Raw genomic sequence first — 12,947 nt, 5'->3', positions numbered from 1 at the left:
TGGTGATATATCCTTGAAGTCCTCTTTCCTGGCTTAGCAGGGAAGTGGGAGGGATGAGCTTCGGGGATGGAATAAGCCTATGCTTTAATACTATAACACCTCTCATTTGTGTTGTACATACTTGCTGTAGGCATACTGATCCAAACAAGCTGCCTAATGTTTTTTTTAAAGGCTGACTTGACTTTACATAATTCTATAATAACCCTTACACTTTTTAGCATGTGCTCAAACGTACCTCAGAAATAAAACAGGTTTTTCTACCCCTTTAGACGACAAAGTGGGTCCCTTATAACAAGCTGGGCTTGTATTCCTGGCATTGGATCTAATGAAGTATTTTACTCACTTCACATCCAACAAAATGTTGTTTGGCTTGCTTATAACGTCCAAACAATCTCTAAAGAGCACATGCACAATGCAGGTTTTTCCACAATTCCTAGGAATCTGATGCGTAACCGGTTAATCTGTGATGTGGCATGATACGAACCGAGGGCAGGCAAAGGATCTCCTATGGAGACCTGTGTGGGAAGCGGTGTGATGCTCAACGGGGCCAGCATTCAGCCCTGTATATAATTACAAAGCAGAAACCACCTGTGCTGAACTGCCACAAGGAGGACAAGAACTCAGGTTCTCTAGTACGACATTCTCACCCAGTTTCTCTTCTGATGCACATCTGTAAAACGTTGCCCACACTACCTAGCTGTGGAACAGATTCTCTCTGTGAGACTGCTTGTCCTTTGCTTTAAGAGCAGTGTGAGAGGAAGTCCTGTCCCTTTTGGGAGTAGGAAAAGCAGAAGAACAGACCTAAGAGCAGCAGTGTGTCGGCTACAACAGGCTCTCAAAAAGCATATGTTACACTGCTGTGACGTATACAAGATCATTGCCACTGGCTAATTTCAAGGTGAGGGTTAAAGCAACTCACACACACACACACTTAAAAAGAAAAAAGTAATGTCTAGACATGCATATTGCAGTTGAGGTTTTAAAAAATGCCTCCTACACAGGGTGTCCCAAAAATCTTAAAGTTTTAAGTTATTAAGGCTGGGGATAGGGATGGTGGGCTGAACCTGCCTTCTGCCACCCCAACGGGGTAAGCTACACATGATTCTGATTTATCACCAACTGAAAGTGCAGCCTAGATTAAGAGACATTTTAAAGGACTTATTAGTCAACCCTTGCAAAAGTAAATTAAGGGCCTGTGTTGAAACAGCCAAATGGAAACTCTAATACAGCTTTGTAGCAATAGCGCTTGGAGTGTATTCAAATAGAAAAGCTTGGGCTGGAAATACTTGTTTCGAAAAAGAATTACACCACTCCACCCTCCTTTATCAAGTAATCCAAGCCACCTTAAACACTCAAGGTCTGATCAAGCAAGACATATTTTATGAAAACCTCTTTCAGCCTGAACTAGATCATGTCCTTGGGAATAAACAAATTTTATTCAATGAGCAAGTAGAAGGGATTCTTGATTACTGCTATAGTTCTTTTGTGTAGACAGACTGCTTCTAGGTTAATGCAAAAGTTCAGAAAAGAACATCAGATAAGGTAAAAGGCTTTATTATTCAGGAGCAGCTCAAAGTCTGACACTGACACAAGCAGGGATAATTATTATCTCATTACATTTGACCTTTGGCACTCATTTGAAGTACTAGTTTTCCAAGTGGGAATGTTACACTCAGTAGACTCTCAGCACAGTTTCTGACAGCCACATTTATCCGCAATTTTACTCAGCAGAAACTGTCAGATGAGCAGGGATACAAAGAAGAAAACCACCTACTTTAGTTCTCCTTTTCATGGATCCTTTTCCCCACTGGCTTTCAAATCAAGAAAGATAGACTTCATTATTGGCAGGTATTGGTCATAAATAACACCTTCCCACAAACACACAAAAATCAAACATCAAATATAAGTAGAGTTCTTAAATATTCAGTTAATGCTACGGCATACTTTGTTTTGAAAATAGCATTTCTGTGGCTTTCCTTTATTTACCTTTCTCCTTGGATAAAACCAGGAGAACCCATGCTTAACTGACCCATGCAGTTCTTGTTGTTACACCTTCATTTATAAGAATCAAAGGAATTAAAGAGTTATCATTAAGAATAGATTTTAAAATGATGACAAAAGTATGAATAAAGTCTACACAGTCCTCAGGGATGTGGATAAAATGAATCAAGTTTCATGACTGGAAGGGGACTCCCTTCCAAGGACATAGTACATAGAAAGTACACAGAGCTTGTTTCTATGAGGTTACAAAGGGCTAAAATATAAAACAATGGTTCATTTCAAGATGATTGATACGTAACTGTTAAGGTAAGGGATACTCAAGATATGTTGCACATTATTAACTGAGAGTCAGTCTGTATACTCTCTATATTAAATACCTAGAGAAAATTCCATGACGTTTGGCTCAGGGCTCTACTAGAAGATCACTGCTTTTTCGTATATAAAGGGAATCCAAAAAATCAAGTTAAAGTCAAGATTTACTCTTTAGGTTCTGGATTTTCAGTTAAGAACTACCTACTTTTATAAAAATATCAATAAGAAACCATTACTTTTTCTTAAACTCTGATGACTTCTTTTTTTTAAAAGTAGCAGCCCCTAGAGAACTGAAGACTGAATTCAAACTCCAGCTTCAGTGACTACTGATTCTATAAACATCTTCCTCCAGTAAATGGCAAAAACTATAACCTCTTCTAGAACGTGATGTTGGGTTGGAAACATCGTAGATTGCTTGGTAAAAATATGAGAACCTTAGATCTCATATGGGAGATATATATGGGGGGAAAAAAGACAAACATTTCTAGTGTTCTCCAAGTTTCTCCAACAAGCTGATATTTATCACTGCTTTTAAAATAAAGATGATTTTAACTTGAGATTGTATTTTAACACTGAATCAATATAAACTTGCTTATCTAAACATCACATTTTACCACATACTTAAAAAACCCCACAAAAATGTAGTGAAAAGATTATATATATTTTATATGAAACTATATTTGTTGGAAGCAGCAGAGACCCAGGGTCCTCTTCAGCAGCTGACCTTCACAGACAGGCCTCCTGCTGTGGCCCGCAGATACTTTCCACTGTGCCCAGAAAGTTTCAGAGTAACGAGAGACAACACTTGTTTTTTTGCCTCTATGACATGGGATGTCATTATTGTACAGAAGATGCATAATTTAAAAAGTAAAGACTACTCATTCAAAATGTTACACAGTGACAAACTTACTTTATGAAATTTAAACACAGCATTCATTCCGAGGAAGCTGCACGTACACCATGGCAGTAGAACCAGGCTAGGTAAATTTCGGAGTTGAAAGGATTTTCTCTAAAAAGGAAAAAACGGTAGCTTTCTTAAAACCAGAGTTACAGAGTCACTCTGTTGAATTTTTTATCTTGTTTTAATGGGTCAAAGTTCAGTTAACTCACTCAGATGAGAATCTATAATTCTGTTGACTGTTCTGGACTACAGTAGCCATCTTGGGACTTTCTATGGAAATATGTACAGATTTTCCGCATGGAGCTGGGAGTAATGGTGACCTAGAAGAAGAAAGTTTAGATTCTAAAGATTTTCTAAGTTAAAGTTCAGCTGTTACCTCAGCAAGTTATCACTAAGGGTATTTTAAGTTAGGATGCCTAGAAATTTGCTTATTTAGTCAGATAGATTTCAGTCTCAAATACTTTGATGGCAATGTCTCTTTTGGTTGATTTGTACTAAATACAGAAAAATTTAAGGCAGCATGCAAGGAAAGAGAAACAGATTTTTCATGTGAACAGAAAATATTGACCAGTTAAGCCTCGTAATAGGAACCAAAGAGGTTACAATTACCATCTTCTTTGAAATACGTGAGTAAATCACCCTCCCAAATTTACAAACAAGATAGGTATTCAAATGGCAGATACTACCCTTTTCTGAAGTCTACATTATCAACATGTACATAAAGAAAAAAATTATTTTAAAGAAACTTAAGCTTCAAAGATTGAAATTATAAAGCCAGAAATATCTGGGACCAGCACACTATTTTTTTAAAGCCTTTAAGGTGTACACATTCATGAAAACAATTTTTTATTGAAATTCCTTTTCTGCCAATACATAGCCCGGACCAGCTCCCTAAAATAAAATTCCTATAATAATAGGAATTTTAGCTAGGGGCAAAGATCACCTACAGTGATAATTTTGAGAGAAGAAAGGAAAGACTACTTATATATATATATATTTTTAATATTCTGTAGCAGGTCTTGGAATTTGTGTTTGAAGTAATCTTTAAAACATTTCTACCTCCACCATATGATGATATAGCAATAAGACAACTCATCTGCAAGCCAAGAAATGGACCCTCACCAGGATGAGAATAGTACCTTGATCTTGGACTTCCCAGCTTCCAGAACTGTGAGAAATTAAATGTCTCTTGTTTAAGGGGAAAAAAAAAAAAATTCTAGTTTATCTTTCCTAAAATTATGGGATAGGCTTCATGACAGTAGAAGGGGGATATGAACACTTATTAAACTAGAACTGACCTAAGGTTATCTAGCTTCTGTCCTTTAAATGGGCAGATGTTACTGATCATGACTCCTAAATTGGGTTTCAATCATTCTTCCACCTTCTCCCTAACACAGAGAGAGAGCTACTATGAACTACAGGAGAAACTTCCTTAACCCACCTCCATCCTTAACTTGCAAACTGAGTAGCAGAAGCTTTCTATTCCCTTTGAGTGGTACCCATAGCTCACCCAATGTTCACAGCTACTTCTGCCTCCACCATAATGAGTCACTTGCTTTTCAAGGTTCACAAAGCTATTTCTGCCAGCAATATGTTTTTGAAATTATCTAAGTTAAATAAAAAGATAAGTAAAGTTAAACTGAATGTTTGAAAAAAGGCAGATACAGGTGAGTTGCCAAAAATACCGGTGTGAGCAAGTTGATCGTAAAAGATTGGGGAAAAATCATAAAAATCTAGAAGGATTCTTCACTTAAATTGCTTTGTAAGTATCTTAATTTTGCTTTATTTTAAAGAATTATAAGCTGTAATTACATATTGAAAATCTATTTATGGATGTTGGCAACTTGTCCATGAATTACAGCTTTGTCTATAAAAAGGGGAGAGAATCTATAAAAAGAGGCTGCAGGGGCTAGGGGGCAGGGGAGGGAATAATGTCAAACAAAGGAGAGGGAAGATATTTTTGAATTGATATCCTGGAGGATGAAGAAGGCTTTGATGAATCAGGCAATGGGGCTGAGGGGTATGGACCTTGACAGATGGGATTTTAATGGAAGTAAATAGGGTTGCCAGATAAAATACAGGACACACCCAGCTAATTTGAATTTCAAGCAACAAATAACTTTTAGTATGAAAAACTTTTAGTATAAATATGTCCCACGAATATTTGTCCTGCATTTTTATGTGCTAAATCTGGCAATCCTAGGAATAAGTAGATTTACTTAAAAAAAAAAATGCATTCTGACTTTTGAGAAGAGATCTGTGCCTGCCCTGGCCAAGTTGGGAAATGCATCTTCTACCACTGCCAACTTACCGGGCCTGGAGAAGTCTTTCCACTCTGCCTCCTAGGGTTGGGGGTCTGGGATGATGGACTTCGTGGAGATGAATTCTCAGCCTTCCGTTTGGCTGCCATGGCCAATAACCAGTTTTTATTCTCTGGGGAGCTATTCTCTTTGCCTACCACTTCAGAGCCTTCTCCACAAGATCCCAAAGGAAGAGGTAGCGTTCCACAGCCTTCTGAAGCATAAGGACTGGCAGGAGAAGGAGGCTCTGTGACACTCATACTAGTCCCTTCAATCTTGCTTGGTTTGGTAGGACCTAGAGAGTCCTTACCAAGGTCTTCCTGGTTACCAGCAAGGCAGCACAGATCCAAATGAAGCTTTTCAACTGGGTCATCAAGCTCAGTCACACAGTTGCAACTCTTTACACACTTTTGTTTCACATTCTCCAGACAACTTGAGTCTAGCCTCCTCTTTACTCTATTTCTAGACTCAGAGCAAGCCACTGCTTGGGATGATTTCAGGCTCACAGGTATAAGGGCTTTTCTTGGAGACATGATCTTGGTCTCAGAAGCAGGTGGAGTCATGGGTGGTGATAAGGAAGGTGTTCGGGTCATCCAGTTTCTAATGGACATCTTGAAAGATGAGGGTGGCTTGGGAGAGACAGAGGACATGGAGCCTCTTCTGCTGATGGGAGATCGGGTCTTGGCAGGAGGGGTTTTAAGAGAGAATGTGGCAGTATTTGAAGGAAGAGGGAGGTCTCCAGCACAGCTTGGAGCACAAGCTGCTGATGATGGGGAGGAAATGCATGGACTGCTCTTTACTCTGGGGGCTTTGGCAGGAGTACTCTGGCTACTTGTCACTGTTACTGAAAAAGAAAAGAGGGTCACAAAAATCAGAAGTGAAAGCCACAGAATATCCCCGAGTTCTCATCAAGGAAAATTATAGCTAACTTAATCATCCAGGGGTTGATTTCCCAGTGAGTAGATCACATAAGTCATTTGATTCTTACTGGACCCTTTTAGCATTTTACTTCCCTTTTCCTAACTGCCAGCCCCCCAAACACCCTGCTGTAAAACACATACTTGTAAAACTCTAGAAATTACAGAAAAATTTAACAGCATCCAAGTGAACCACTTTTAGTGTTTTTTCTATACTTGTGCATGTGATATAATACATCTCTTTTTTCTATACAAAAATGGGACCATGATGTACCAAATATTTAGTAACCTGCTTCATAACATATCATGAACATTTCCCACATTAATACAGATTTATATCACTTTTAACAGCTACAAAGTATCCTAAGGTAACAGTAAGACATTAGGGTTGTTAATGATATTTTGTTTTCATAAGTAAAGTTGCCATTAGCATTCCTGTGTATACTTCTGAGCACAGGGCAGAGAGGCACCGCACACTAAGGAGCATACAGGTCTACAATCTGGCACAATCACTATGTGACTTGGTACAACCTTTTACCTCTGCCTCGGTTTCCACATCTATTAAATGGAAATAGTTTTTAATCTCCATAAGAAGTAATTCCATCAATTACTTGTTATCAGGCCTCATGTGGCTTTCCACCTTAATTTACAATTTATGATTTTCCACAAGCCAAAGAATGTCAAAGAACATTTCAGAAACTCAATGCACGCTCTCTGTAAAGCAAATCAAATAGTGGATAGAACTCTTCTCTATGTGTCCTCTCCCTTGTTTACAGGCAATGACAAGTACTTCAGGCAAATTCTTATAAACTGGGACTTCCCTGGTGGCACAGTGGTTAAGAATCCGCCTGCCAATGCAGGGGACACGGGTTCGAGCCCTGGTCCGGGAAGATCCCACATTCTGCGGAGCAACTAAACCCTTGCACCAAAACTACTGAGCCTGCGCTCTAGAGCCTGCAAGCCACAACTACTGAGCCCGCGTGCCGCAACTACTGAGCCTGCGCTCTAGAATCCGCGAGCCACAACTACTGAGCCTGCATGCCACAAATACTGAAGCCCTTGCGCCTGGAGCCGGTGCCCTGCAATGAAGAGCAGCCCCCACTCGCCACAACTAGAGAAAGCCTGGGCACAGCAACAAAGACCCAACACAGCCAAAAATAAATTAAAAAGAAAGTTATAAAAAAAAAAAAAACTACAGCAAGCACTTGAGATAGAACAGGTAAGGTTTCCTTCTCTTTAAGATAATCATTTTTGTCACTTAGTAATACTTAGACCAGAGGTTCTCAATATGGCTGCATAGCAGAGTTAATGTGGAGCTTTATAATAATACAGGTACTTGGCCCCTACCCCAGGCCTACTGAACAATTTCTGGAGACAAACTTTTAAAAAGTTCCACAAGTGGCTATAATGCACAGACAAGGCAGAGAACCATTTGCCCTGACGGTGCTATGAAATCCCTGGCTGAAACAGTGAAGGAATAGTAAACAACAGAGCAGGTGCTGACTGGGAAAAGTAGGACAAGGTAAAAGGGGCTGTGCCTTGGGATTTAAAGCCTTCTAGTTACTAGGTTAAAAGGGCCAGAGAGAAGACAGGCAGTCCAGGACAGCAGTGAAGGGTTGGAGTGGCAATTAGAAGCTTGGGAAAGCATAGGAACATAATTTTCAAAATGGCAGGGTGATCAGCAGCAGCCAATCCATTGCTGGAAGTTGGCTTACAGGGCCGAATGGCCAGTGCACCAGCCTTTGGCCCTTGCATCAGGTTGTTGCTCTGTAGTGCTCTTCAGAGTTAACTCTAGCATCATCCAGAGACAGAGAAATCTAGGTCTAACTCCTGGTCCAGGCTTAGTTTGAACTTCGCTTTTCTGTGCTGGGTTAAAGGAGGCAGTACTGCAAGGTGCTTCCAAGCATGAGCTTGAGAATCAGACTGCAAGGGTCTGAACTCTGATTCTACTATAACTTCACAGCTGTGTGACCTTAGGCAAGCCTAAGTTCCTTGAGCTTCAGTTTTGGTTGTTTGGGGAATTAAACGAGATAATCCAAGTAGGTCCTTAGAACAACTGTGCTAATACTCAATAATGGCTAAATGTTATTAATATGGTACAAATTTGGTCAACATATGTAACTTTTTTGTGACCTGACTTCCAAAACTAAGAATAATTAATGACACACTAAAAACACCTAGGTAGGGACTTCCCTGGTGGTCTAGTGTTAAGATTTCGCTTTCTATGGCGGGGGCTGCAGGTTTGATCCCTGTCTGGGGAGCTAAGAGCCCACATGCCTCGTGGCCAAAAAACCAGAAAACATAAAACAGAAGCAAAACTGTGACAAATTCAATAAAGACTTTAAAAATGGTCCACGTCAAAAAAATCTTAAAAAAACAAAAACACCTAGTTAAAAGAAACATAATTTTCATCAAAAATGTTAAAATGTTTATAGTCATTAACACAGAAATTCCACCTCTGGGAATCTATTTTAATGGGAGATGGGGACCCTAAATTCAGAAAAAAATTTTTTCCCACAAAACATTGGAAATAAAATGTCCAACTACAATAGAATAGCTAGGTAAACTATGGAACATTTACCCAGGGGATGATTCAAAATATTTTGCTAAAAAGATAACATGGAAGTGCTTAGAACAGCATGTTCAGTGAAAAAAATCCTCAAGAAATCCAAATATATCTGTAGTATAACTATGACTCTGTTAGCAAGAAAATCTCTATGGATAAGGGAGTAAAATCTCAAAAAATAACTCTAAATGTTAACTGAAATTGTGTATGAGTGGTGGCGATGCTGATGGCTTTTTCCTCATATAATTCATTTAAAGACAAGGCAGCAGAGGGACTTCCCTGGTGGCGCAGTGGTTAAGAATCCACCTGCCAAGGCAGGGTACACAGGTTCAAGCCCTGGTCCGGGAAGATCCCACATGCTGTGGAGCAACTAAGCCCGTGTGCCACAGCTACTGAGCCTGTGCTCTAGAGCCTGCGAGCCACAACTACTGAGCCTGCATGCCCCAACTACTGAAGCCCCGGTGCCTAGAGCCCATGAGCCTAGAGCCCGTGCTCCATAACAAGAGAAGCCACCGCAATGAGAAGCCCATGCACTGCAACGAAGAGTAGCCCCTGCTCACTGCAACTAGAGAAAGCCCGCGAGCAGCAACAAAGACCCAATGCAAAAAAAATAATAATAATAAATAAATAAAATAAAAATAAATAAATAAATAAAATATTAAATTACTGAAAAAAATTTAAAAAAACAAACAAACCATATGACTGGTTAAAACCAACTTTCCACCTACAGTGTACCTGTACCTGTGCAGCAGACGCACAACCATGCTGACTGCTCACTTTCAATGAATGAGTGTTAGCCTTAGGTTGACTCTTATGCCCAACATCATATTTCCTTGGTCCATTTACTCTTCTATTCTCTATATGACTATTCCAGGCTTTCTTTTCTCTCCTCAAATCTCTATCACCTCCACCCCTCATCCTTATTCTTAGTTGATGATCCTCATTCCTATCTAAGAAAATAGAAGCTGTCAGAACAGATGGAAACTTCCACAAGTTCTTATCATCCCATTTATCCACCTACCTTCACTGTGCCTATATTTCTGCCTTCTGGTTACGATGGATGAACTATCCACACCCCTGACAAAGGACTACTCTTCAACATGTATATTAGATATCATCCCCTCACTCGAGGACACTGGTCCAGCAAACTTCCCTGCATCGATTTTCCCCTTCACTATAGGATACTTTCAATCACATACAAAATGTTATATTCTCATTAAAAACAAAACAAGGGGCTGCCCTGGTGGCGCAGTGGTTGAGAGTCCACCTGCCGATGCAGGGGACACGGGTTCGTGCCCTGGTCCGGGAAGATCCCCCATGCCGTGGAGCGGCTGGGCCCGTGAGCCACGGCCGCTGAGCCTGCACGTCCAGGGCCTGTGCTCCGCAACGGGAGAAGCCACGACAGTGAGAGGCCCACGTACCGCAAAAAACAAAAACAACAAAACAAAACAAAACCAAAACAAACTTCAACACAGCTTCTTCCTTCAGCTAGCACTTCATCTCTCTTCTTTCCTTTCTAGGAAGACTCCTTGAAAGAGCCTTCTTTTCTCCCATCCTCCTGAACAACACTAATCAGGCCACCAACACGCCACCAAAAACTGCTCTCACTAAGGTTGCCCGCACTGCCAAATCTAAAGGTCAGTTTTTAGCCTTCATCTTACATTGCATGCCAAAAACATCTGACCTCTCTCCTTAGTTTACACAATACTCTCCTGGTTTTTCTCTTACTTCTCAGGTTGTACCTGCTCCTTCACTTCTCCAATTTCTAAATATTAGGATGTTCCAAGGCTCAGACCCCAGACCTATTCTCTTTTCCATCTATAGCTACCTTTTACCTATATGATGATGAATCCCAAATTTACAACTCCAGCCCTAAATTGCAGAATTAAACATCTAACTGCCTCTCTGACATCCCCATTTAGATGTCTAATAATATCAAACAACATATCCAGCTGTTCCCTCCCCCAAACCTATTCCTCCTGCAGTGATTCCTATATAGGTTAATGGCAACTCCACCCTTCTAGCTTCTCAAGCCAAAAATTCTGAAGTTATCCTTGATAACTCTCCCTTACGTCCCACATTTGATCCCACAGCACATTCTGTTGGCTCCATCATGTAAACATACCCAGATTTTGAAGACTTTTTGTCCTACCATTTGCTACCTCTTTGGTCTAAGTCACCATCATTGCTTCCTGTGTTATTTCAATGAGTTTTTAAATTAGCTTGCAGCTTTTACTCTGATCCCCTTATAATTTGTTTTCAACACAGAAGTTAGAATGATCAAGTTAAGAAAAGTCAGATCATACACTTCTCTATTCAAAACCCTCCAACAGCTTTTTGTCTGTAAGAATAAAAGCCCAAATCGTACAAGAACCTTATTTTCCACTACTATTCCCCTCTTCTCTTTTGCCCGCTTTAGCCACAGGGACTACAGCTACATTAGCCTCTTTGAGGAACACAAAATATGCCAGGCCTGCTCCTGCTTCAGGGCCTTTGCATTTGCTGTTTTGTCTGCCTAGAACATTCTCTAAAATATCCATATGGCTTACTACTTCATTACTTCAATTTTTTTACTCAGATATCATCTTTTCATTGAGGTCTCCCTGGGTACCTGATTTAAAATTTTAACAGCATGCTTTGCTATTCTCTCATTCCTTCCTTCCTTTTTCCCTAACCACATATTGTTATCTGACAAATTTTACTTCTTTAACTTGTTTACTGACTCTCACACTAATATGTAAGCTTCATTTACATCTTTGGGATTTTGAATCTTTTGTTTATTGCAGAATCCCCAGGAGCTTAGAACAGTGCCTAGAACATAATAGATGTTCAACAAATACTTAAAAAATAAATCTTCTGGTATATTCCAGTGCCTTGTGTAGATGATAAACATAGTAGTGTTCAGAAAATATGTATTAAAAAGAATGTCAATGAGATGGTGCTTTCCTCTGAAAATATACCAAAATAAGATCAAATCTAGCTCACCATCTGTACTACAGAACTAAACCAATCAAACCATTAAAAAACTTAGAAAAATGCATGGGATCCTCACCTAGGTCGGCTCTCGCCTCTCTCTTCTTCTGAGAGGCCCAGCCCACTATGGAGAGTTTATCTCCTCCTGATTTCTCTTCTAAGTCTCTATTCAAGCGCCAGACTTTCAGTGTATTGTCATCAGAGCAGGTAGCAATCTACAGAAAACCATGAAGGGAGTTAATAAGTTTCAATCAAAGATTCACAACAAAGTAAAAAGCAGGTATGTCTTAAGGACTCATGATTAGAGTATTCTGCCTGATGTAACAGGATATAGAAAATGTTATCTGAAAGGTCAGATACTTTCATTCCTTGCTTTCAGGAATCATTCCAGATTTCCAAAGAAGTGAATCCTTTAGTTTCTTCTTTATATACATTCTGCTGGTATGACTTTTGTGACCAGTCATTTCTTAGCTACCTAAAGCTCTACTATAAAACCAGGTTTATTTCATTTTATTCTCAAGAAGTTGGGCAAGTCATTATCTTTATCACCTTCTGTGTAACTACAAAACATGTAATTAAATTAAGATGTCATTTTTACTCTTTCTCTTAAAAGATCAGTCAGTGTATGTCACTGACATTTAATTTGTATGACTTTCCTCTGACTTCCTCAAGTTCTGGCTTATTGTTAAAGTAATGGGATTATTCCCAAGATCTGATTTAGTCCATGACTCTAGTATGCTGTGGCAAGTAGAATGAAACCTTTCCCTAAGATTTTCAGATAGGTAAAGGAGCAATCTGGGAAAACGACACGTTCACTAGACTGAAAAAAGTTAAAAATAACTTTTGCCCCTTTAAAAATATCTAACCATTCCCGATCTTGGTCCCAAGCCTTTTATGGCAGAGAAAGTCCAGCTTGAAGAGCTTGTGGCAAATGGCCACTGGTACCAGAGCTGTTCCCCAGCATTTGTTTATATAAT

At 39.7% G+C, this 12,947-nt stretch overlaps 1 protein-coding gene across 1 annotated transcript in view; it reads right to left on the bottom strand.

Moving 5' to 3' along the window:
• Positions 1 to 1,555: 1,555 nt before the first annotated feature.
• DTL (denticleless E3 ubiquitin protein ligase homolog) overlaps positions 1,556 to 12,947 on the bottom strand; it is a 40,014-nt gene continuing 28,622 nt past the window's right edge. The window contains exons 13-16 of the mRNA XM_060090936.1: positions 12,050 to 12,185; positions 5,526 to 6,358; positions 3,424 to 3,534; positions 1,556 to 3,322 (exon numbers count right to left, since the gene is read on the bottom strand). Of these exons, the coding sequence (XP_059946919.1) occupies positions 3,436 to 3,534; positions 5,526 to 6,358; positions 12,050 to 12,185 (1,068 nt within the window). The 3' untranslated portion in view covers positions 1,556 to 3,322; positions 3,424 to 3,435. The remainder of the gene's footprint in view (positions 3,323 to 3,423; positions 3,535 to 5,525; positions 6,359 to 12,049; positions 12,186 to 12,947) is intronic.

Source organism: Mesoplodon densirostris, chromosome 2 (assembly GCF_025265405.1).
Source record: "Mesoplodon densirostris isolate mMesDen1 chromosome 2, mMesDen1 primary haplotype, whole genome shotgun sequence".
NCBI lineage: Eukaryota > Metazoa > Chordata > Mammalia > Artiodactyla > Ziphiidae > Mesoplodon > Mesoplodon densirostris.
Note: the sequence above shows the minus strand (reverse complement) of the source record. Positions and strands in the feature narration are given on the sequence as shown.